The sequence below is a fragment of the Dermacentor andersoni genome, chromosome 1 (assembly GCF_023375885.2).
Source record: "Dermacentor andersoni chromosome 1, qqDerAnde1_hic_scaffold, whole genome shotgun sequence".
Classification (NCBI taxonomy): domain Eukaryota; kingdom Metazoa; phylum Arthropoda; class Arachnida; order Ixodida; family Ixodidae; genus Dermacentor; species Dermacentor andersoni.
In genome coordinates this window covers 186,553,226-186,580,232 of record NC_092814.1, presented here as the reverse complement: position 1 = coordinate 186,580,232, position 27,007 = coordinate 186,553,226, and the positions used below count along the sequence as shown (strand labels likewise).

General features: G+C 47.8%; 1 protein-coding gene across 1 annotated transcript in view; it reads right to left on the bottom strand.

The window, feature by feature from the left end:
• Positions 1–27,007, bottom strand: part of LOC126547090 (nose resistant to fluoxetine protein 6-like) — a 107,980-nt gene that overhangs the window by 70,447 nt on the left and 10,526 nt on the right. The window contains exons 2-6 of the mRNA XM_050194949.3: positions 6,280–6,479; positions 6,094–6,199; positions 2,665–2,752; positions 1,504–1,595; positions 218–388 (exon numbers count right to left, since the gene is read on the bottom strand). Of these exons, the coding sequence (XP_050050906.1) occupies positions 218–388; positions 1,504–1,595; positions 2,665–2,752; positions 6,094–6,199; positions 6,280–6,479 (657 nt within the window). The remainder of the gene's footprint in view (positions 1–217; positions 389–1,503; positions 1,596–2,664; positions 2,753–6,093; positions 6,200–6,279; positions 6,480–27,007) is intronic.

The window sequence follows — 27,007 nt, the reverse complement described above, 5'->3', positions numbered from 1 at the left end:
GGTGTTCTACCTCTACGCCACCGCTAGTATAAATAGTGAAGTATAACTAGTATGCGTCATCGCATACGTAATAAGAAGGTCAGAGGCCGGCGTTCCCAAATAAATCGGCTCATGCCCCGTGCACGCTCGCTGAAAGCACCGAGAAGCGTGAAAAGTGCGCTTGCAAACACAAGCGTTGCGTAGTGGAACAAGATACGGGCGCATTCGCAATGCTCACTGCGGTTGGGAATGGGTGTCAGCGCGTAGCAGTAGCCCAGGATGATCCACAGCATGGTGAGGAAGCGCACGCCGTGTAGCGCTCGCAGCCGCGACCCGTCGTCGGAGACGTCGAACAGCCGCAGTGTGTTGCTGTACGCGGACCAGGACGTAAGCGCCCCCAGTACCGCATCTGTGCGCAAGGCAGACAGAAGCTGTAATCATCGCTCCCGTGTGCCGTTGCTTCGTTTCGGCACTTGCAAAGTCGAGAGAGAGTGCAGAATCGAAGGTTCTAGCGGAAATCATTAAAGGAAAGAGGTACGAGATTCAGCAGAATCAGAACAGTTACGTCATGGCCGGCAACACTGGAATTTAGGCGAAGGCATCAACTTGCAGTATGCAACAATCAATAGGCCAAGTAAGTTCACCTGTCGTTTAGCGGTGAATGAAGACAACGTATACGAAGTAACCACCAGGTTCGAGACAGAGTGACATAATTAGAAGGACGACGGGAAGATCCCAGCCATGTCTAAAGGCTACGTTGCCAATACAGAATCCCGCTCGGTGTATGTAACCAAAATAAACCTAATAAAAAAACTTTAAAGATTCAAGTTGCTTTCTTTAAAAACACTTTTTTTAGAGTGTAAGAGTGTATACGCACTAAAAAACGTTTACACCCTTTGGGGTGTATATTTGCCACACAACAATAATCGCCATCTGTCTTGCCCGCATTTCCTTTCTTGAAAACGGTGCGCTCGTTACTTTCCCGTCGAGAATGCTCTGTCATGCTGATAACGCGCATGCCGTTCGTGGCTTGGAAGTATACCGGGCTCGCAGCGTTAAAGAAAGGAAATGAGGGCAAGACAGATGACGATTATCGTTATTTTGTGTGGAAAATATACACCCCAAAGGGTGCAACTGTTTTTAGAGTGAGGAAGAAAATAGTTGTGTTAGATGAAATTATTCGCGACCTTTCACGAAGCAAACGCCCCGTAAATTTTTCGCAGCTTGCACTCGTGGCTGACATGAATACGAAATGTTGTAATTGAGATTATCTCTTACACGCCAGTGTAACGTTTCCGTGTGGTGCAAATTCCCGCGACTGAGGCAAGTGAGGTGCCTCCACGCACATTTTGCACTGGCGGAACTGTGCTGGAGCAACATTGGTTCCTAGGGTCAACGAGATGATTGAACACGGAAAGCGCATTGAGTGGTGCAAGTTTAGCACTGATGGCCATGTTCAGTAAACGAAGGAAAGACAATAAGCGTGAAGCGACTAGTAAAAGACAATGAAATCAGCATACGCACGGGGCTTGCGGTCCTTGTCTTGACGGCTCCTGAGGAAGACGTCCACCAGGGTCCCGAGGCCCACCATGCTCAGCACCACGCACAAGCAGATCCTGTAAGCGTCAAGGACGCGCATTCCCACGGCCGTTGTGTATGTACAAGTTTCGATTTCGTGCGTTACTCCCTAAATTTACCCTGCTCTCGGAGTATAAATACCTAAGAGCGTTTACATTTTACTGAGTACCACGAGGAGCTCAGTTATAGAGTGATGCACGTGCAGATACGCATGTGTGAATGAGCTGAGCAGTGCTGGTCGTTTATGCTCAGCAGCGCTGCAGTTTGCTCAAGATGAACTGCCTGAAGCCAAATGCCTCTGCGAACATTCTTAGTTGTTCATCCTATCTCAGCTGTGTAATTTTTCCACCTCGGCATTGTTGTGAACGGAATTGCAGAACGGCATCTGCTGACGCCTTCAGGGGTGCACATTTCTTTACTTGTTCATCCACCTCACCCAGCACTCATGCACGCACGCGCACTCTCGGAAAATGGTACCGATGCAGTATGTATTGCCGGTAATTCGGAACTGTTGTATCACTGTCACTCCCACGAAAGTACCGATGCCATCACTGCCGGTTAGGCACATCACCGATCGCGCTTCTAGCTCTCATGGCGGCGGCTCTTGTGGCTAATAGGGCATGTGTGGTGGTGTGCGACCAATGTTGTTGCGCAGCTTAACGAGTGCTGCGATGTTCGTGGCGCAGCGTAGACCGAGCAAAATTCGTGGCACGCAGGCGAGCTGCAGCGAAGCGAAATGAGCAAAGCCGTCTCGAAGCAGCGTTCTGCAATAGGCGGCGCCAGTGCGCCTTAGACGAATGCGCTAACGCTAGCGCTACTTCCTTCTTCGGTTTTATTTCAATTCACAGATAACCGTTTTGTTCACCAATATATCTGTGATTGTGGCGCACAGGCGATTGCGTTTGCGATCTTTCCGAATTAACATTAGATCGAATCATAATCACATTCAATAAACCGCGCTTACAGGTTAACACGCAGTAGAATGACTGGTGTCACATAAGAACCACCAACTCCACCTATATATGGTATGCTGGAAAGTCAGTTTCACAAGTGACCTTCGCCTAAGTGACGAATATATGGCGGCGCGTTCGCCGTGCGTTTGCTTACAGTGCCACTTGCTGCAGGTTGTCTAGTTGGATGTCCCTCTGCACGTCGCAGAGAGGCACTGATGCGTTCACGCCGTAGTTCTTGAAAGCTGCATCGCAGAAGAAAAGGCAGAGGTTAACGGGAGGTACTGATAGACGGCAAAAGCAATCTTTCGCTTGGGTTCTGCGCTATTCGGTGCTATGCTCTGTGACTTCGAGGGCAGCGTTTGCGAATGTCGGGTTGGACGCAGAGTGGAAACGGGATGAAGCGCTAGCGAAACAACCATGCAAACCGATTGAAGCAGCTCTCAAAGTCCTGATAAAGCTAAACCCCACCATGAAAAATAAAAACCGTGCTGCGTTCTTCGCTTATATCGAGGATGGGTTCGTTCAAATCGTTCAACACCTTGATCATCTTTTTCATACGATGAGTAGAAGAAACTATGTCAGATACTTGAAGCGATCAACAGTGGTTGAACAACGGATGTCGCTGTAGCCGAGGTTTCGACTAGTCGACTTGTCTACTTGTCCACTTCTTGAAATGTTGGCTCCAGAGTGACATCCCTTGTTCAACTACTGCTGATCACTTCAAGTCTACATGTTAATGTGACAGCTCTGTCTTGTTTGTATTTCACATACTTGTATGACTAGGTAGCCCGCTAACGCGGCTTGCATTTCTTGTTTATGAGAATAACAGAAGTGTGGTTTATTGACGCCGACTAAATTCGCAGCTTTCGCCGCATGGTTCTTCTGGTTATTTGTGTAACATTGAGCAGTATAGGGAAGTAAGATTGAAGTAATACTCTTCGTAGTTTGGTGTGCTATTGGCAGTTTTGTGTTGTTTGGCGTTCACGCTGTAGAATAGAACAGTGAGTGACATCATGACGTTTACTGGCAATTGGAACTGCTACTACTGTGGCTATCTTGGAGGCCCAACAATTTTACAGAACTATACTGTTAAATTAGTAAAACAAAGCCAGGAAAAAGGAGATGTAAAAAAAGAACGTTCCTCCTAAGATTAGGTAAATCGGTTGTATTGTTTACGTGCTGTAACTTTATTGTGGGATAAAACTGGATCTCAGTCAGCTTTATTTGTCAGAAATAGACTTCACGCATTGTTCATTATCTACGCCATGTTTCCCAGAAACAGACAATTCAAACTGTGTAAAGGAGTTCTTGCAGCCTGCTGAATAAGACAGGGCTGTCTGGAAAACCCCGGCAGAATACGTTTCCTGCCCTGGCAGTACGGTACACATCGCCGCCTCACTAACTAGGCAGCTCGTGCGACCCGAAAGATGCACACGTGCTTCAAGGACGACGTAGAGGCATCGTAAGCGATCGACCGAATCCGGCGAAATTATCAACGCAGCGCCGTCATTATTAAGGGAACCGGCAGCGACTGGGATTTGGTGAGGGAGAGCACCCTTCAATCGCCGCAACGTTTTCGCCGCCAGACGAGGACCTCCGCTCAGTCAGTGTGCGGAAAAATTGGATTCACAAGGCGAGCGCGCGGATTCAAGGCCACGCATTGCTCGATGCGGGAACATCAGCGCTTCCGGCGACCGCGCAGCGAGAAATGAAGCATGTGTGCGCGACGACTTCGCGGAAGGCGTTCTCGTCACAACCACCAGAGACGTTTCGTCCCCCCTCCCCTCTACTCCTTTCTTTTTCTGACCTCCCGCCCACCTTTTCGTCTTGGGAGAAAACATATTGCATATATGTCAAACGTGCGCAGGCCGAACTTGCGCCGACGACAACCTAACACGCACGGACGCGTGCCACGATGTCCTTGTTTCCAAGGGCCCTGCCAATTTCGTCCACAGTCCGCCGATAGAAGTTGGTGTCAAAACAGCAGGCACGTATAATCAAAGTGCACTTAAAGACCTCTGACCGGACTGCTCTTCGCTTTCGTTTCCAACAGCATTTTATTTTGTAGTTTCACGTTGTTTGCTACTTCGGGTCCATAAGTGTAGATGCGAGTGTTCTTTAGATATTGCAAGATTTTTACATTTCTGGCCCCCTCGTCTTATTCGTGTCTATGTATTCGAACATGTAAACAGCGGAGGCAACCTTGCCGAGCGCCTCCTTTCTACTCGTACTTCCCTCCGACCCATCTGGTTTTGAAGCTCTGCGCCTTTGTGTCAACACAGAGGCGGTCTCGCCGCTGTACCCTGGTAGATTGCCGACAAGCTTCTTTGTAATTTGTTCCTCCTAGTACTTCCTCATTTTTTTTAAACGGCTAGCTTTCGCGAGTGACTTCACTTAGCGTTTTCGTTATTGTTGTCGCACAAGCCTTATATATAATAGAGACACAGGCTCCTTTTTGATTACTTAATGGTTCTCTACGGCAAGGTGCCGAAATATACATTGGTTTAATATTGCATTTATGGGTAGTCTTTCAGTTCACGCACACTACACAAAGGCATCACATGCATCGAAGTAAGTGGCGTTTGCAAGAGGTGTCCCGAGAGGCGCGCGCGTCATACTTATGTATGTATGTATGTACGTATGTATGTATGTATGTATGTATGTATGTATGTATGTATGTATGTATGTATGTATGTATGTATGTATGTATGTATGTATGTATGTATGTATGTATGTATGTATGTATGTAGGCATGCATGCATGCATGCATGCGTGCGTGCGCGCGTGTTTGTGCGTGTTTGTGCGTGCGTGCGTGTGTGTGCGTGCGTGCGTGCGTGCGTGCGTGCGTGTGTGTGTGTGTGTGTGTGTGTGCTGAACACGAATGACGCACGTGATTCGTTTTCTTTTTTTTATTACGAATTGATACTAAGAATGACGTTTTATGTTTCCGGTTGTAGAGAAAGAAATAGCTGGCTCCGATTGTGCACCGCATATCCAGCTTGAGACGTAAGCGAACTATCACCCCTACCCTCAAACATTCAGTATAGTGTGACGAACTTCCTGCAGCATTATTGCGCATGTTTGTGGTACTTGGCGCAGCCAAAGCTACATCTCAACTACGTGATGACTCTAGCACACTTATATCGTTTTGTACAATTGTACTACTTGTAACGACTTACTTGCTTAACGCAATAGCCGGAGCGTTAACACCAGGGACACAAGAAAGGTGACGAGGGTGGTAGCGTTCGCCTTGTCAACTTTCTTTTGCCAGTCACGTTAACGCTGCGGTTATTGCTTTAAGTACGGAAGGATTAGCCAGAGAACGAGTTCTTGCAAGACTTACATGTCATACGAAAAAATAAAGAGCTATAGTGTTAGTAAGGCTTACACTCTTGCGCGGGCGAAAAGAAAGTACAACAGAAACGTGGCAACCATGCACTTGTAAATGCCTTCACTGACCTTTGTGTACCACCGCGCTTGTAGTAAAATGAAGGTATATCTATTCGGAAATGGCGAGAGCCATGCACGTACGTACCCCGTCACTAGTCGCACCTCTCGTTGCGAGTTTCTATACTGAACCCACCGGATTTGATGAGCACGTCGATGTCGTTCCTGGAGCAGGCGGACGGCACGCAGATGCCTAGCCGGAATCCCGGAAACCAGATGGACTTCATGATACGGCTCAGGTTCTGCGTGCGAGCGACCTGTGAGCCATTGAGGCGGCCGCTATCACCATAAGCGGCGGCGCCGCGGGAGACACAGTTCGTACCCTGCGGCTGTTCCTGAGGAAGCTGATGGGCCTGCTGGTGTCGATGTTGGGTTTGAGGAACAGCGAGCAGTACTGGCCGCGGAACGTCTCGTCGCCCCACGAATCCTGGGCACGCACTTCCAGGCACTGGTCGAACGAACCGAAGTCCGTGATGGTGCCCTCGAAGATACCCGCCGGCGGTCGGCCCATCGCATCCACCACTTGACACATGCGGGAAAAAAAAAAGCGAAGTTCATTGCCGTAACGTATAATTTAGGTGTTAGAGACGGTACAGCCACGCGGGTTGTTTTGTGTCTTCTCCTACCACTGCCGCCGCGCTTCATTTTTCACACTGATGGATCGCTGCTGGAGCCATCAGGTCAACGTTTAGCACACAACGGACACTGCGCGCTGAGTCGCGAGTCCTTAGATGGTCTTTGCGAACACAGCTGTGTTAGGTCATGCTGCTGCAATTGGTTGCGAGGAGATTCGACAGGGTATTCTTGCATTTCGGCTGAAACGGCTTTCTTTATTCCTTTTTTATTTATAACGACGCCTACAGTCTCGTTATGGTAACTTTTTCGCTTACAAACGCAGCACGCACAAGCACAGAGGCACACCTCGGGCCGCCATAATACCCATGTACACTTGAAACGCGCAGGTTCTCCCATTTGGCAACCGTTTACCAAATGTAAATAAATTTAATGCATTGAAGAATAAAAGTCCTACTGTAGGGACTGTTCAGAGTGTATTCTTGATTTAGGCTACTGCGGGACTATCGCCTTCATCGCCTGCGGTGTACGACCCTCGATGATTACCTGTATGCGAGTGGTTGTGCGTCGTCCCGAATCCCCCCCCTCCCCCCCCCCCCCCCTTCATCACGTCCTGCTTACTTTCCTGCAAGAAACTAACTAGGATTGCTGTTTGTAGCGCGCTTGACCGCATTTTTTCTGCTTCTTTTTATATATTATTTTGTAGTTAATGTACGACACTCGGCAAATCAGTGGTTGTGCGTTTCGACGTGATTAGGCTCATCGCGCTCTACTTAGTTTTCTAGAATTAACTAACTTAGGTTGACGTTTCTAGCTCAGACTATAGCTTCTTCTATTTAACATTCTGTAGTAGTGTGACCTGCAGTGACCGGTCCAACTGTGTGTGACCTGTACTGTGTGTTCTACTTTATTATTTGACATTTGTTATCTTGCTCTTTCTTTCCTCTTTCCTCTCTTCCTTGCTGTCTTCCATTTCTGTGTTGCTGTCACCTCCTTTCTGAAGAGTAGGCAGGCGTTGTGCCCCTTCCGGTGGCAGCTGCCAGCCTGCTCCTCGCTTACCCTTTCCTGTAAAATGTATGTGTTATCAAAACAAATAATAATAATAATAATAATAATAATAATAATAATAATAATAATAATAATAATAATAATAATAATAATAATAATAATAATAATAATAATAATAATAATAATATTATTATTATTAATATTATTATTATTATTATTATTATTATTATTATTATTATTATTATTATTATTGACGCGTTTTCCTTTTTTCTGTTCCTGTTTCTGTATTTTTAATAGCGGATGAAATTATTGAGCACAGACATGAGTAGAATAATTTAGATGCTGCGCATATTTGAGAAATAGGCCTGTAGTTACTCGCAGCAGTTTTTACCTCTGACTTAAAGACGAGAACGACCCGCGCTGTTTTTCAAGCCTTTGGGGATGGGTTCGTCTTTAGAGCAGAATTAAAAATACAAGCAAGCACCGGAACAAGCAAAGACCCGTACGTCTTAATCAAAGCAGGTGAAATGTCATCAGGACCACTCGAAAAAGAAAGTTTTAAGCATTTTATGCGCTCAAAGACAAGTTCCCCTGATACCGATAGACTTGAATCAGGGAAGGGGGATCGGAAAGCTCCGTCACTGTACCCTTTCCCGTACACAGACCCGAAGTGTAGGGCGAAGGCGCCCGCGACATATTGAACAGGTTGGCTATCGCCGCTATGTATAGAGTTATCTTGTTTTGTATTGCTGGATGACTGTTCATGAACGTGTTTCCAGAAAGACTTTGAAAATGATCACGCTTATAAAGACGTTTAGAGAGTGCACTGTACATTTTAAAATCTATATGCCAGTGTTTCCGATTTGTACGCCGTGCCTTACTGAGAGCACAGTCTTTAAGCTTCAAAGCTGTTTTCAGTTCAACAGAAAACCAGTGGGGAAATTTGGAGCGTTAGCCCCTTTTAGTGATATAAAGTTCTTTATTCCGTCGTGAATAATATTCGTGAATGCCGTGACTTTGTCATTGACATCTCTTAGTTCTACTACTGAAGACCAGTCCGCGTTATTAAGATAATGGTGAAGACTCACGTAATCTCTGCTTGAGAAATTAAAAGACCAAGGTGTTGCTGTATCTTTTAATCTCCGGCTACTAGGTATCGCGAATTGTAATGAAATATGAAGCGGGAGATGATATTTATCTGGATTAACAAGGGGAAAATCGCCACAGTACACGTTCACAGCTTCTGAGTTACTAAGGCATAGGTCTAGTACATTGGCACAAGAATACAGGATATTGTTAAATTGGCACAGAGATGTAAAAGATATAAAATCAAATAACGAGTTGCACTTGGCCGATAAGTAAAAAGAATGGGCTGAAATTTCACCAGTTTGCCAGGAAATGCCAGGCGTATTAAAATCGCCAGTATGAGAGAGAGAGAGAGCAAATGATATAGGAAAGGTAGGGAGGTTAACCAGGACTGAGCCCGGTTGGCTACCCTACACTGGGGAAAGGGAAAAGGGGACGGAAAGATTAAAAGAAGAAGAGAAAGTCTACTGGGTATATCGTTCGGTCACTCAGTCCGGATCACAGACGTTGACTCAATCCAGTAGCCTTCAAATATCGCAGCAGAGCTTTTGTGGCCTTTTGTAGCTGCAAAATGCGAGGCCATGGTCCCAAGATCTTCTTCAAGGTGAACGGTGTTCTATGTAGCTGATTGAGAGCTGTGCAGAGGTCATGTCTTTCGTTTTGAAAAGATGGGCAGTAGCACAGTAGATGTTCTATAGTTTCCTCGGCACCGCAGGCATTACAGTCGGCGCTATCAGTCATTCCAATCAAAAACGTATATGCATTGGTGAATGCGACGCCCAAGCGTAAGCGGCACAGCATTGTTTCTTCATTTCGCAGAAGCCCTGGTAACAGCCGCAGTTGCATAGAGGGATCGAGGGAATGCAATCGTTCTTGGGGGAATTCAGGTGTGTGCCACTTCTCTAATGTCATACGGTGTGCTACCTTGCTTAGGTGTTGGGCTGCGTCGGTCCGCGATAAAGGTACAGAAACAAGGGTTGCTGCTTCGTGTGCGCTTCGTCAGCGAGGTCGTTGCCGGAGATACCGCAATGGCCAGGCAGCCACTGTGACGCTCAGTGACACTTCCGCCTCTAGAAAAAAGAATTGCATCAGTCCCACGGCTTACATCAATCTAGACATTTTGATGATGGCAGTTTCAACGCGTGTTCGGCTTTATGAGATAGCATGAGCTTGGCACCAAGCGACGCGCCTGGCGCTGCTAACTGGCGCTTTAGCACAAAGCCAGCCACTGCGAACGCAAATAAAATGCGCGCTCAGTAACAGTATAGTACAACGGAAACGCTCCAACGGTGCTCGCGGCTGAGCATACTTCGAAGTCGGAGGTCTGCGTGACCGAGGCGCAACAGTGAGTGGATAATCACGTGACTCGACACGATGCACTGAGTCATTGCTGTCACCAAAGAGACCTGCAGCTGAAACAGCTTAGCAGCAGTAAAAGCACACGATAAATGGCGCCATTCGCTTCGCGAACTCCGGTATACGCTACAGGTGACAGTGTTTCGCTAATTGACGGCCGACTTTTTGTTTTCTGTGAGACTACGATCCAAATACTAAAGAACGACAAATGCAACCAAAAACCGAAAGTAATTTCATCAAATGGATAAACTGAGGAGTGTTAATTACTTGTGTGCTTGTTGAAAAACGCCGAATAACAATGTATGGCAGCGCTTCAAAAACGCCATAATTTCAGGTATTGACGTCCCGCGCGGCGCAAGACAAGTAAAACGGCTTAAAACAGAGATAGCAAAAACTGGGAATTTTATTCATGCCTGTTGTACCCCAGAGGTTCGCTGCCCGGCATTGCTGTCATACGCTGCATATGCGTTAAGAATGCGGCGTGTATTTTCTGGAGAAAGAAAGAAAGAAAGAAAGACAAAAAAAAAAATTCCGCGCCTTTCAACATGGATTGCGGAGACGAGCGTGACCGGCCCCCGCCAGCACGCTAAGACCAGCCTAGCAAATTCATACTCACGATGTCCTCGCGAAAGAGAACCACGACGTGACACGAAGGCGTGAAAGAGACGTTTCACAGCACGCGCCGAAAACCTTTACACGTGCGCCGACACACTCGGGAGATACGCGTGAGCGTAATTACAAAGAGCACGTCGCTCTGTCGTGTACAAACGAACGCAATCGCACTGGGGTGTTGATGAAATCACATATACAGAGGCCCGCGTAGTCTGCACAATTACAGAAACGACGCTGCGACCTGTCCTTGCACCTCATTTCGTGATGCTGCCCTTTGACAAAACAGTACTACTGGAAATCTCCTTTTTGTTCCTGTTTCTTTGTTCTTTCTTAACGCTTCGCTGTTGTATACGTTGCTTTAGCGCGGTAGTTCTCACATCCGTAAACAAATACCATTCCAATAGCCTTATCAAACGAGGCTGGCGACTTGCATCACGTGTATGTGGGTCGGCACGCACTGCTAATATCGATGGGCGCCACCGATACCGGTACGTGCGAGGGATCCCTACGGCCCGCGGGGGAAACAGCGCACTGCGCCTCCTCACCGAATCTCCGGCGATGTTATGTAGGAACGAGCCCTGCTCCGGCCGGTGCCCTTCTACCGCCAGAGCAGGCGGCATGCACTTGCTGAAAGTAACCCGTCACCGGCCACAACCTTGTTAGAACGAGCTCGATTACTTCGCTATGACCGGTACACTGTCCCCCCAAAAGGTCATCCAACTGGCAGCCGTGGCCGGATTGCTTTGGAAGTATAGATGACTATACGCCCTCTAGACATTCTACGCTACCTGAACAGGCCAGTGCCCACGACAGTAGCTTCACCATAATGCCTTATTTTCTATTTTTATGTTTCGCGGGGGGGGGGGGGGGGGATGACACAGGTTATGCAGTTTTCGCCAAAAGTGCATGGAGTACACTGCATGCTTGACTATCTTCGGCTTTCTTTCTTTCTTTCTTTCTTTCTTTCTTTCTTTCTTTCTTTCTTTCTTTCTTTCTTTCTTTCTTTCTTTCTTTCCTTCTTGCCTGCTTGCTTTCTTTCTTGCTTGCTTTCTTTCTTTTAAGAAATTAAATTCAATTCCTTAGGTTTCACCTGCCAGAACCACGAACTGATTATGAGGCACTCCCTAGTGGGGGACTCCGGATTAATTTCGACCAGCTGGGGTTCTTTAATGTGCACCTAATACACGGTACACAAACGTTTTCTTTTTTTGCATTTTGCCCTCATCAGTTTCTTTCTTTCTTTCTTTCTTTCTTTCTTTCTTTCTTTCTTTCTTTCTTTCTTTCTTTCTTTCTTTCTTTCCTTCTTTCTTTCTTTCTCTTCATTTCTTTCTTTCTTTCTTAGTTCTAGCTGTTTGGGGGCGTCAAAAGACGACCATTTTGCTTCAGGTATCTTGTTCCTCTGCATGGGCTTCTCACTTTGCATCACATAGTTACCTGTGGTGCGTTTCTGCAAAACGCTCCCTTCAGCTCTGCCATGTAAGCTGAATGACGGAAATGACACTGTTTTCAGCCCTAAACGCCATAGATTAAGTAATACCCTTAGTCGAATTTGCTTTGAAGATACTGTGAGTTGATTTATAAGTAAAAGTTATCATCTATAGATACGGCTGGTCACGACCACACGTAGAACGCATACATCAGCGGAATGTTTCACGTAATCGTAGTGAAAATTTGTTCTCTGCTGAGTTGGAACGATAACGAAATGGACTATTGTCACAATAGAATGTGCCGAAACCAATTCTTATCAACCGCTATAGTTGTTACAAGACTCTCGACAAATTGTGCGAAGTCGTCACGTGTTGGCCACGTGCTGGACGCGTGTTGGTCACGTGCTGGACACGTGTTGCCGGTGGACACGTGTTGCCGAAAGAAAGAAGGAAAGAAAGGAAGGGATATTTCGTGAAATTATTGAGATGAAAATAAAAGAAGCATATTTAGTCACATAAAACGGTGACGGTTACTCTTTTTCACGTAATAGTAATGCTAATAAATACGCGTAAAGGAAACCCGGGAACCTCTTCATTTCAAGTAACAACAATAAAAACCACAACAATAATAATAATAATTAATAATAAACCAGTCACTTTCAAGGAGCCGGAAAAGGAGGTCATGCGGATGTCCGCAATGTACACCACATACAAATTAAATAAATACAACATACATACTTTAGGTGACATCCCCGGTCCACGAGATACAAGTATGGACGTTCCATTCTCTATGGAAGAGTTAGGAGCTGCTATGGCGCTCTGTAGGTGTTCATCTTCACCAGGGCCCGATGGGATAACATATAGTGCTTTGCGCCACCTAGGTCAAGAAGCACGAAGAGAACTCCTCAGCCTTTTTAACAGCTCATGGCGAGATGGTGTCGTCCCACAGGAATGGAAACGAAGCCGCCTGGTACCGCTACTAAAAACTGGAAAGTCACCGCTCGAACTGGCATCGTATCGGCCGATAGCACTTGCCAGCTGCGTCGGGAAACTCATGGAACGTATGATCCTCATGCGTCTCGAATGGTACCTTGAACACAACAAAATGTACCCTGACTCAATGGCGGGATTTCGACGAGGCCGTTCATCGATTGATAGTGTCATCGATCTGGTATCATCTGTAGAACAACAAAAATCTCGGAAGCGATTATCAGCAGCACTCTTTCTTGACGTGAAAGGCGCCTACGACAATGTTTCCCATCAAACCATTCTAGACGCACTTCTGACAGTTGAACTAGGAGGGCGAGTATATCGATGGATCAGAAACTACTTGACACAACGGTCCTTGTTCGTGCGTACGGAAGATGGTCCGACTACCGACCACTACACATGCCGAGGCGTTCCCCAAGGCGGTGTTCTAAGCCCTGTTCTTTTCAACCTCGCGCTTCTTGGGCTGGCTGAATCCCTACCGGAAACAGTGAGTGTTTCAATATACGCCGACGACATCTGCATCTGGACATCAGTGGTCACTCGCCTGCAGGTTCGCGCAAGGCTACAGCAAGCAGCAACACAGGCATCTGACTATCTTCGGACACAAGGGCTTACCATCTCAACAGAAAAATGTGCGTTAGTCGCTTTTACGCGAAAAGCGATGTCTGGTTATCCAGTGTACATCAATGGCCAGCCTATCTGCTACAAGAAACATCATCGGTTTTTGGGTGTCATTGTTGACCGGGGCCTCTCTTGGAGCCCTCAGGTTGCCCACTTGAAGAAGAGGCTCACATCTATTGTTCACATCTTCAAGTTCATCGCCGGCAAAAGATGGGGATCGTCAGTGGGCTCCATGCTACAGTTATATCGAGCACTCTTTATCGGATTTCTACGCTATAGTTCTCCCGTGCTTGCTAAAACATGCAAGTCAAATCTTCGAGAACTTCAGAGCGTGCAAGCACAGGCACTACGTGTTTGCCTAGGCCTTCCGCGGAGCACCTCAACCGCAGGAACCATTATAATGGCTCAAGACCATCCGATCACGACTTACATCAGCACCGACTCGCTTAGGGCCCATGTTCGTCATATTTCACGGATTCAATCAAGCTTTCTTGCCTGTCTGCCAGAACGACGACCACAGGCATCCTTCTCCAACGAGGTCAGCAAGCATCGTGCCTCCCTACCATCGGGCTTCACACCATCAGCACGTTCAACCTCAGCTTTGTGGTGTTTAAAACAACCTCAAGTGCGTCTTACGGTTCCAGGGATAAGAAAGAAGACCGACCTGCCTACCTTGGCCTTGAAGCAAGCAGCTCTGGATTGTTTGCACACTTTCTACTTTGACCGCGTCCACATATATACGGATGGCTCTTCCACCCAGACCAGCTCCACCGGGGCAGTGGTTATACCATCACGATCACTACGCATCCGATACAAGATTTCTCACTTGACAACATCGACCGGTTCGGAGCTTGTTGCCCTCCGAGGTGCCGTAGATTATATTAACAACCAACCGGCTAATCGGTGGGCAATATTCTGTGATTCAAAGGCGGCCTTACAATGTCTTCTGTCATCTCTTCGTCGCGGGTCCTGTGAACAACTAGTGTCGGAGATACGAGAAATGCACCATGGTATCATAGCGAAAGGACACGACGTCGTGTTTCAGTGGCTGCCTGGCCATTGCGGTATCTCCGGCAACGACGTCGCTGACGAAGCTGCTAAGAAAGCACATGAAGGAGCAACCCTTGTTTCTATACCGTTATCGCGGACTGACGCAGCCCAACACTTAGGCAAGCTAGCGCACCGTATGACATTGGAGAAGTGGCACACACCTGATTTCACTCAACATCGATTGCATTCCCTCGATCCATCTATGCAACTGCGGCTGTTACCAGGACTTCCGCGTAATGAGGAAACAATGCTGTGCCGCTTACGCTTGGGCGTCGCATTCACGAATGCATATACGTTTTTAATTGGAATGGCTGATAGCGCCGAGTGCAATGCCTGCGGTGTCGAAGAAACTATAGACCATCTACTATGCTACTGCCCATCATTTGAAAATGAAAGACAAGAACTCTGCACAGCTCTCAACCAGTTAGATAGAAAACCGTTCACCTTGAACAAGATCTTGGGACCATGGCCTCGCATATCGCAGCTACAAAAGGCCACAAAAGCGCTGCTGCGATATTTGAAAGATACAGGGTTGAGTCAGCGTCTGTGATCCGGACTGAGTGACTGAACGATATCCCCGGTGGACTTTCTCTTCTTTCTTTAATCTTTCCGTCCCCGTTTCCCTTTCCCCAGTGTAGGGTAGCCAACCGGGCTCAGTCCTGGTTAACCTCCTTACCTTTCATTTATCATTTGCTCTCTCTCTCTCTCTAGCCGTGGAGTTCACAAGGCGGATTGGAACGAATTTTCAAGATGACACTAGTTCCGAGATATAAATTCCCGAACTTTGCAGAGAAATGCATTGGCGTTCCAGTTAATTTGTTAACAAAACGTCGCTTCATGCACTGAAGCACACAAGTAACTGGAACACCAATCCATTTCTCCGCAAAGTTCGGGAATTTATATCTCGAAACTGGTGTCTTCCTGAGAATTCGTTCGAAGTGGATCCGCCTTGCGAAGTCCACTGCTAGAATTTGTAAATTGCAATATGCATGGGTCATAAGATAATTTGCTCAAAAATTTTGTATCGAATTCTTGTTAATTAGTCGATTTTGCATATCATTTTTTTTGTGCAAGTAACGTCCGCCGCGTCGAGTAGACCAGCTCACGAACTAGAATTGGGATATCTGCCACAAGCAACCTTCAAAAAATTTTGAAAGTGTTCGCTGAAACACCCTGTATGTCATCGGGAGCAACATACTAGGGATGTAGCCAAGTGTCCATCGCCTCCATTAAACGTTTCCAACCCCTATGAAAGAATGGCTTTATTTTTTAATAACACATAATATGCTTCAGATACATCTCCACAGATAAGAGAACACATATAAACTATACCGCAGCAGGCTACGAAGTATTTGCGTTGCAGAAAGCGCATTAATTTCATCATGAGATTGAGGGGCCGTACTGGGGCTCACAGTGTTGTCAATTAGCTTGGCTGCACAATAAATACGCAGGCGAAACACAGTAGAAACTAGCGCAGGCACGAACGCAATAATTTTTCTGAATTAAAGTTTTGTTTCATAACATGAAAGATGAAAGAATGAAGTTTTTAATTACTGTTTGCGTTGCCTGGAGAGTGCTGAGGCCTAACGAGACAATTTTATGGTCTCCGCAATCTATAATGAGATCCAGAATTGGAAGCAGAGTTGTTTATGCCTGTGAGCAGCAGTGTCCCAACTTCTGCATGCTTATTCACGGTACCAAATCAGTCAGGCACGCTCCGTAGCTTGAAGCACGCATGCAGAACGCGAGCGATTGCATGTTTTGTAATCGTTCAATTAGCGGTGATGAGCTGTAAATTTCGACACACATGAACTGTTGTATCTTCTTATGACTTCTAATGAATCCTCGAAACTAGCGAGGACAGGCATCTCTATTTTAAAAAAATCGTAATAAAAGAGTTTAGCGCCTCTCACAGGATATGATGCGTCCCTCAACTACGTGGATATATATATATATAATTCTGAGGTCAATAACAGTGGTCATTGGCATGTCATGCAGCGCACATCAGTGCCCTGAGTGTTGTAACTAACCTGGGGCCGAATTCACGAAGCTTTTCGTTTGTAAGTGCTATTTGCCATTGGTCGTCTGCCTTCGCTAGTGTAATGTCCAACATCACGGTTGGCTGACATCTGCTTTTACAAATATAGGTATAGCTTAAGAACTTTTTGTGAATAAGGGGTGCTGGTGTGGAAGCGATATTTCACGGCTGCGAGTAATTCAGTTCCAGAAGGCTAAAAAAATAACATTGCTGAGATTGAACCTTTCGAGGCAACACATGCGGCTGTGGGAGAGACGCCGGGGTAGTGGGAGCTCCGGAATAATTCCGATAGCCTGGGGCGTCAACCGAAAGCCCGGTATACACGAGCGTGTTTGCATCTCGCCCCCCATCGGAAAGTGGCCCCCGTGACCGGGCATCGAATCCGCGACCTCATGCCCAGCAGCAGAGCGCCTTACAGTCACTGAGTCACCGCGGTGGGTGCTGAAGCCTTCGCAATAAGTTCGGCGTCCTGGCATTGTTAGACGTACAGGCGAAATCTCAATACAGGGACATTTTGGCAACGATTTAGATGGAAATATGGTTGCCAAGTAATTAGGCAATGGAGTCATGAGGTCTCGTGCCCAGCAGCGGTACAAGTTCGTAGCTGAGTCAGCACGGCGATGGAATTTTAGCATACGTTAGTGCTGGAAGCAAGTGGGATCTCGATCGTTGCGCTCAGTTTTCTGTGGTGCTCGGAGAGTCAAGCCAGGTCTTTTGAACTCGCGTGCGTGCGCACCATAGCATGTCGCTTTCCGTTCTCAAGGCACAGAGCGTTTCTCGCTGTAATTCGGCTCCCCCTTTCAAATGTTTGCTCGATTTGAGATCCGCCCGTCGAATGCGTGGGCCAGGGCTCGCCCTTGTATGGAGCTTTGACTCCAAATCCTTGACACAGCACTCTAGCGGCCGAATGCGAAAATACTGGCTGGCAGTCGACGAGACCTCAGAACGAAGGCTGGGCTCTGCATACACACTCTCAGCAGCATCGAAAAAAAAAAAAGTAAAACGAAGGGGCAACTTGGCACTGTGATTCATCGTGTTTTTCTCACGCCTGGCTTCTCCCGCAGGAGAGAAAGTGAACTTCTCGAATGGCACGCGCAGGTGCCAGCACACGCGTGTACAAACATTCGGGGTAAGCGAATGCAGTCAGCTGAGATACCTGCTCTTTTTTTTTCTTTTTTACGTTCTTGCTTTTTTTTCGCACTGGCGTTTGCGTTTCGCTATACCGTCGCTGTGTACATATTGATCGACAGCTCCGGAGAAGCGGCGTTTCTAGCCGGCGCTCCCCCCCGGAGTATTTTCACGTTGAGCCAAGGTCACGCGGGTAGAAGTTGAAAAAAAAAAAAGCTTATCTGATAAGGCCATTGAAACATCGCAGCGATGAGCCGTTGGAACGTATAGCCCGTATAGGGTGTCAAAGCCGCGCAGTCGCCACTATTGCGACGCGCTCCTCCAATTCCCCCAGCTGCGCCAAAACATTTGTCGCGGGCTTGGTTGTGACGGATTGGAGGCCGCCACGATCAATTTACCTTTGGCGTACGCGCGCCCTCGGCATTTTTCTTTCTCCTTGCTTCAGACGTGCAGCAAGTCGCAGCAGGTGGTGTTTAGGACAAAACGGGGAATGAAAGATGTCATGCTGAATGTTGTTTGTCACGTGGAAGACGCCACCTCCGATGCATCGACGCCGAAAGAGCGGTGAACTGCACATCACCCGCACGAAGACTCGTAGTGTTTACCAGAAGACGCCGATGCGGAGACAATAACACGACGAGCCAGAGAAACAGCGGGAGACGTAAAAAGAAACGACCCTGCCCGCGCCACCAAAATATTGCGGGAAAACGTTGCTACAGGAAGGCTGAGAGAAGGTAAGACAGACGTGGTAACGAATAAAAGTGCCTGTAATAGTGCAAAGTGAGAAGGCCGATTGCTAGCACGCCACTGGAGTTTTCGTTTAGTTGGCATTAATGATTAAGTGCGTCCAGCATAATAATTCGTTGTTACACACTTCGCTACGAGAGCTACACGAATGTTAAGTTCGCATGTCCCTCGTTCTTGTCTGTGTCTCTGCTTTATTTGTGAATGGTCAAACTCGCTAAAGTGTGACCCGTTTGGGGGGCAGGTTTGTTTGATTGGTCTATTGAGTTTAATTCTTCAAACCAACACATACTACAGAGAGACGTCGTGTTGGAGAGCTCGGGATAAATTCTGAACACCAGGAATTCTTTAAAGTACACGTAAAATTTAAGCACACGTGCCTTGTCGCATAATGCATCCATAATAATGTACCTCCCGCCGTCGGGAATCGAACCCTTGATCGAATTCATGCTTGGCAGCAGAGCACCATAGCGATTGAGCCACCACGGTGAGTTCTCAGAGAAGGGCAGACTATGCATTTCGTGCCTTTTCTCTATTTACTAGAGAAAATAAACTATATACTCCAGCTCACGAAGTGATTTCTAAGCTGCGCGAATTTCTTTTCTTTTTTTTCTATTTTGCAACACCTTTTGTGAAGGTAGCAACAGTGGCAGCGGCAACAATACCAACAAAGAAAGTGACAAGCTTCGAGAAGCGCATGCAAATATATGGCGACTAGAAACTCGCAGGATAGCAGCACTCAGCAGCACCGGGCGCTTTACAACTCAGCTAGCATAAAGGAGCTGTGCCGTGTGCCACTTCCCTTCCGCACGCTTCGCCTGAGCACTTGCGTCAGTGAAAGCGAAGACTTTTTTTTTTCTCTTGCTTCGTGATCGATTGCTCACAGCAGCTCGACCAGTGCTCCTGTCTTATATATCCTCCGTGGCACGCTTAGTTTCGCAGTATTCCATGCCGAGAAACGATTCTTTTTTCCACCGGCCTTGAGCGGCGCAGGGCTTGCCTCGGTCGGAGAGACAGCGTCGGCTGCATTGAGACGCGCGCTGGTTTGACGCCGCGCGTGGCGCTCACTCGTATGCTGGCGCGGCGGAATGCGGTTGGCGTAACCGCTCGGGGTTGGAGAGCGAGGCGGTAACCACAGCAGATACTCCGAACAGCATCTCAACTCTGCGATTTGTTCTTTTTTTCCCAGAAAACGCACGCTCACACGCACACACTCACACACACGCGCGCGTGCACGCGTACCACTGCAGCGACAAATAATTCATTCGGCTGAGACTTTTGTCAGGCCTTGTGCCTTTAGACTGCGCCTCCCCTTGCTTGAATGAACGAGAAACAAATATTTATTTAAGTTACAAAATTTGGGCCTTTCGCCCGAAGGGCGAACCCTTCACAGCGACAGTGAGGTTTAGCATTGCGCACGAATTTTTCGGATCATTCTCTAATTATACGCGGGTGGCGTGACATGGCGCGATGCGGCACTCAAGATAACTGCTGATGAGCAGAATTAACGGCTCTCTGGCAGCTACCGGGCGTCCCACAACGCTGGCTTGAAGAGGAGTGCCGCCATTGTCGGTGCATGGAAGCGTCACACTTCGATAGTGCACGAGATGAGGCCGGCGGAAAACCGTCGGCGTTAGGGAGCATCCCGCGAAATATTACATACCGTTAGTTTGACATTTACAGTCCTTTCCACTTAGACCAGAGCATACGCCTAGCAGCTTAGTAGCAGCGCTTGAGTGTTTATATAGTACGCGTGCGCACAACGCCCATGCCAGCTGTGGACGGTAGGATGCTGTCGTGGCCAGTCACCGAGCTGATTGAGCGGAACGTTGATGTTGCGTCCACTTTGCTTTATCGTTGTTGCAGCCAGACGCACTCCGCATCTCTGCAGACCCTCTAATACTCTGCGCACGACCCGCGCATGCGCCATCCATAGTGGTACAGCATGATAACGCCGACGACGGCACCAATGGCGACAGCGAGAACGCACTCGAACAACTGTTATCGCTATGAAACTTACACAGATCCAAAACAAAGTTGTGAATGATTAGGGAAAGATTAAATACGGAAATAGAAATGTGAGAAACATTAAGATAAGAAGCAAAAGTCTACTGTGGATATCGCCGTCGTGCAGGACTGTATTTCGCATCCGCATATGAGGTAATGGCGATATTTTGCAGGGCCCTGTGCCTACCATCAAGATTGAGAATGCTTTCCCTTATAATAGTTAATAGTTAGTAAAATTATTGCTTTACGTGCAGCCACCGCGGGCCGACCGCTAGGCCGACCGCCTTCAGCGTTCGTGTCACAGTGCGGCGCCCTCTCGATATGACTTGTCTGTCTCTTGTGACAGACGCCGACTTTCACAACTCATAAATCAGGTATGACGCAGTGTCACACCGTGGTTCTCCTACGAATGCCGACAGCATCAAGTGGCGGTGGCCTTAGTAGCGAGAAGACGACGCTCACAAATCGGCCCCCAGCGCTGTCAGAAACAGTGCCACAAGTGCCCATATCTCTGCTTTTTAGAAATGAATCAATGTAGTTCACCCGTAGCGGATATCCATGCACTGGTAACGAGCTGATCCGGTGATCGCATGCTCTATCGATACAAAGGAACGGGCGGAACATGTGCGCTCATACCGTGCTTCTCAGAAGTTGCCAAGAGACTGCGCTGTCAAGTAGTCAGAAGGCTTGCTGCCTTGTCCCGTTTACATCTGGTTAAAAGTGCGGTGCATGTAGACACGCTTGCGGGGCTCTCGGCATGACGCTTCCGTATAACAAGCCCGTTTGCATTTCGTCTCACGGCAACGTGCCAGAACAGAAACGACCTAGGAGCTGCATGCTGATGTAGAAACCCTCTGGCACCCCTACCTCTTTCTGTCGCAAGCTTCAGTTTTCTTTGCATAAAAACTATATATATATATATATATATATATATATATATATATATATATATATATATATATATATATATACAGAGAGAGAGAGAGAGAGAGAGAGTCTGCAGTGCCGCCTTCGAATGGCAGAAGATGGTCCACTTGTGTGGCGGTTCATCACCGATGTAGTGAAGGGTCGTAGAGGGCGCTGCGAGCTCTGCTGCCGCGCCGCGGAACGAAGTGCCACGCGTGCTCGTCGCGTGACACGGAATCGCAGGATGCTTAGCGACTTGCACCTGTGTTTCCGTGAAACCAATTTCCTGAGCTACTCTTCATTTTCACCTGTGTTTGTGAAAAGGCGATCAGGCGGAAAACTGCCAGGTTGAGCGAACACCACCTTTATACCACCACCAGTAACTTAGGCCAGATATAATGACGACGCGGATCGCACAAACAGGTAGTATTTCAGATTGCAGAGACGATGAACCATATAAGTGATGCAGGCCATGAAATAACCTTCCAGCGGCTTCCGAGTCACTGGGAGGTTATCGGCAATGAACGGGCCGATCAAGCTGCCCGTTCAGCCCATACTGAGGACCACCGCGTACCAATACCACTTTCTAAAACTGACGCCGCACGGAAGCTCCGCCTGCTTGCTCGCCAGTGCACCACGTCGCAATGGAATGAACCACACTTCACGAATTCCCGACTATACTCCCTTGATCCCACATTAAGCCTTCGAGTTCGAGTCCCATCAAAGCTCCGCCGTGGGGACGCCACGTTTTCGTATCGACTGTGGTTGGGCGACACCGCAACCTGTGACCACTGCGGCCGTGAAGAATCAATTGACCATATTTTGTGCGACTGCCCGCAGCACAGTCCACAGAGGGAATCGCTTCGCCACGAGCTCAACCAGCTGGACGACCGACCACTATCGGAAGAAGGAATTCTACGCCATCGATAGAACATAATGTTATAGAAGAAGGCCGTGCAAGCGCTACTGCACTTTTTGCGATCTGCGGGCCTCTGTGAACGTCTCTAACTGGAACGCCCTTCGTGTGCGTGTCTCTGTGTGTGCATTTTTTTATCCTTTCCTCTATCTTCTTTCTATCCTTATCTCCCAACCCCAGTGTAGGGTAGCCAACCGGATATTAGTATCTGGTTAACCTCCCTGCCTTTCCTCTTCATCTCTCTCTCTCTCTGTCTCTCTCTCTCTCTCTCTCTCGTTCCGCCACGCGGTGGTACACACCTAATGTAGGGTACTCGCGTGTGGAAGGCCTTTACTCGGCACGCTTTCAAACCGTGTTTGCTGTTCGGCGTCGTAGAATAGGTACAATGAAATCAAGTGTTCGGTTACTTTTTATCTGCATGGTTTAAAAACGCCGTCAATACTTACGATAGCTTTCGCCATCAAGTTTCGGAAGACATTACAAAGCTACTTCCTTTTGTGACAGGTCACCGTCTCTCACCATTTATTCTTTCGACCACGCTGCTGCTGCACAGTTGGAGAAGTATGGGAGAGGCCTTTGCCCTGCAGTGGGCATAACCAGGCTGATGATGATGATGATGATGATGATGATGATGATGATGATGATGCACACCAAAGTCACCTAGATAGCACAAGGCCTGTAGTACGCTCCGCTTTATGACGTCATGATATAGGGCCGACTCCCATATAATCTAATGGGAATGCTGCCGAATAAACCGCGATGATTTTGATGTCACTGCTTTCGTCACGCAGAGCTTGGCAATATAAATTTCGGCTCTATTAGCGTGACGTCATAAAGCAGAGTATGCAGGCCTTGTGATATCTAGGTGGTATTGCGCACACCTGGACGAGCGGCGTCACCTATGACGAGCATGAGCGCAGTGACGGATAGGTAAGTCGCAGTGCGGCCGCCGGTCCGTAGGTCGCCGGCGACGTCCTCAAAACGACGTGGCGCCGGTGCCGAGATGGCGCCGGCCGGAGAACTCACAGAGACTCGGTAACGGAAGACGGAACAGGCGGTCGTCGCGGAAAGGCGACACTTGAGTGCAGGCGCAGTGTGGACTCCACACGGCAGCCGAGTAGCCGCCAGCGGGCTCCGGGAATCGGGGTTGCGCGGTGATGCAAGGGAGAAAGTGGATCAGCCGTCGACCGCTGCAGCCGACGGCGCGCGCGGCTAGCCTTGACCTATAGCGGCCGCCTCGGAACGGGCCCGCTTCCTTCGCGGCCCTTGCATAACGGCATGACGAGCGGCGGCCGCGGTACCGTAACCCGGTAAAACGAGGGCCCCTCTCGCCCTCCTCTCGGCCGTCTCTGTGTATACGCGCCGATACACGCACCGTTACGCGAGCCGCCGTTGTTGCGTATTACGACGCGGCCGTGGACGCCGCCGCCTCATCGCATGCGCGCGCCCGCGTGCGCCAGCTGAACAGGTGGGTGGGGGCCACGCGCACGCTTGCGGAGGAAGCGCGCGTGCCGAGTCCCCTTGCGAAGACGGACAACTCGGTGGCGGCATCGCTCGCCGGCGCTGTTGCAGCGGGTGAAGCCGAGTGAAAGCGGATGGCGATACAGGACAGTGCGCCGGTACTGACAAAGGCGACGAGGCGCAGGAATTTGTCTCTTTCTCAGTACTTCAAGTCGATCTCGTACGTCAGCAATCGCAGTCTAAAGTTTAACGTGAAACCACGTCGGCCCTCGAGCTTTTTGTGAACGTGGATATCGGGCTTCAAGCAGGGGTAAGAACGTTGCAAAATAAAATAATAATAATAAAACGCACAGAGGATGTGCAGGTCAACGGAGTGACATACTCATTTTTGGCTCACGCGCCGACTTGATTTTCCTATGCGGGAGAACACATTTGTGCATCCATTCATGCCACGAGTGAAAACATCGTCGTGCGGGAAGGATGCACTACTACATGGCTGGCCTGGATAGCTGGAAGAGGAGTGAGCAACTGTGCAAGGGGCAAGAAGATCGTGAATTTCGACTGCTCGTGCAGTACAGTATCAGCGGTACTGCTAGCGTCAAAGGTGATATTTCTTTCTGTTTCTTTTTTCTCAATCTAAGCTGCGCATTAGATGCCATTCCATACACAAATACGAAACCTACTGTAACAGAGTGTAATTTTTTAGTAATTTTACGTTCTGATTACAAGGGAAAAAAAAAAACACTCGCGGAACCGCTTTGGTTATAAGCGGTGTAGGAAGACGTAAAAAGAAAAAAAAATAGGGTAGCAATTACAGCGAATGCAGTAAGCATTAACTCATTGCGAGTTTTGTTTAAAACATTGATGATCCTTTCATGACTGCTGCGTTCAAGTAAATGATAGAGTTATATGCACTAAAGTGTTTTGGTTATCAGTTGTGCCGTCCCGACACTTATGTCTGCTGTACCATCAGCCTGGCGAAATAGCAATATACTGCAAAAGTGGAATTTGTGCAGCGGCCGTATCGCTACACAATCTTGCCTATACCCCATGTTTGCTTATTGCAAACCATTTCGAAGAAAACAAACAATTGTATTCGTGTGAGAAACAGTCTGAGCACCAAAGCTACTACATATATGGTTTACTAAACCGACGACCCTTGCACCAGCAGCAAGGAAGGTGACCTAATTTGAGGGCCGAATTAAAGATGAAAAGAATGAATTTTGATTGTGCTTTAAGGACAACTTTCCCCGACGCCGGCGTGAGACCGTCCACAGTCCCGGTGCTGACCGCTCGGGCAACTGGGAGAGCACGACCTGCACCTCCTGTGCCGTGAACGGGCGATCGTGTGCTCCGTCGTTAAGCGACCAACGCTACTATTTTTCGATTTCCCATAGGTTACTGAAATGGTCGATGTGCCCCTGTCGTGCCTCAACTGATGACATCTGCCTCGTTCTTGTTTATTAATGCTAGTCACTAAATCTGATTACTGTACTTGTCATTTCGGTAAAACGTGGTACTTGTGATTGAACTTTTTTGTAATCGTGCATATTGTTACGAACGGCCTACTGGGATTAATTAAGACCACTACAATCACTGGGACGTTGCGTGTGTCCAGCAATCTTGACTGCCTCTGTAAACAGTCGGCACATAAATCGTGCTTGCTTTTCATCTATTTGACGGCCCGTCACACATTGGTGGAGCTGCGCGGTATTGTGGCCAGACAACGGGGCTGCGAAGCGGTCGACGCTGCGTGCTCGTGTACGTGTACGCATTTTGAACAGATATGCTGACGAGGATAGAGCTCCGTGAATGCGTTTTATGCTGGGAGCGAAGGGTATTTTTCTTCTGATACGTATGAGAGAGGCGATCCAGTGCGCGAGCTCTTACCGGCTTTCGGGCGCTGGGTTTGGAATGGGCCGCTCACCAGAGACCTCTGATCCGTACTCATAAAAAAAAAAAGGTCTTACGCTATAATTATTTTTAAGAGCACATGTGGGCCAATCGCGATGTTGAACATATCATTAGCGGAGGCAGTCGGCCATTGGCAAACAGCACTGGAGAATAAAAAAAATTGTGAATTCGGTGCCTCATTTGCACCTGGCCAGGAAATTTGTTGCTTGGGAACTTCAGAAGTAATCTGTCTGTATTTTCCACTTTTTTGTTTGTAGAGTTGTTGCGGTGTCTTGTGCGCAGCTATGCGAAGGAAAAAGTGTTTGTAACCTGCACCAACATAGCTAATAATAAAAACAAAATTAAAAAGGAGTAAAAGGATGAAAAATAGGACGTAGAACGCTGCTTTCAGCTTCCAAAAAAGGTGTTTGCATTAAACATAAAGCTACTCACAGTGAAAGGAAAAAAAAGTGAGCAAGTTTCGGCCAGTAACAGTGATGGCTAGATAGATAACGCAACTCTGGAGAATCGACCTACCGCATTTTCTTACACACATTTTTTTGTTACTTTTTCTTTTTTTGTTGCATGTCAAGAAGGGGTCACATGATGGATGGTCTACGTTTTTCCCAGCCAACATCAGATTGTCGTAAACCGCGCAGTGTCCTCCCGTGCAGAAATTGCTGTAAAACAACGACAAGAGCGGCAAAAGAAGAGGCCGGAGCTCAAAGCTTCCTCTCGCAGGTTTGCGTTCATGCTATATATATAGACATAAACAGTTCACGACAGCCCGTTCCTGCCAACCCTGGAATTAGTGTTAACCCCTCCCCCGCCCCATTTACATAAAATGCTTGTTCTTGTAGTTGTTTTTGATTAACGGCGACACTATAGAACGTTTGGCTACTGCAGCCCCGCTCTACCAAAATCGTAGACTGTGTGCATGCTTCTCCCGTGCCTGCTGCGCTGTGTTAGGTGTGCGTGCATGCATCCGTGCAGGTGTGTGTGTGTGCGTGCGTGCGTATGTGCGTGTGTGTTTGTGTGTTGGCATCGACGACGTTAATACGCCGTCAAGTGTTTCTAGGCTCACCATCAGGAATTACGCTGCCTTATCCACGTAAAACAGATTCGTTTATGAGTAAAATTTGCGTATTGTTCTGCGGCACAATTCTCAAATAAACGTGTTTACTGTAAGCACCGTGACTGTGTGTTCTCATTTACGGCAGGTATGGCATGTTCT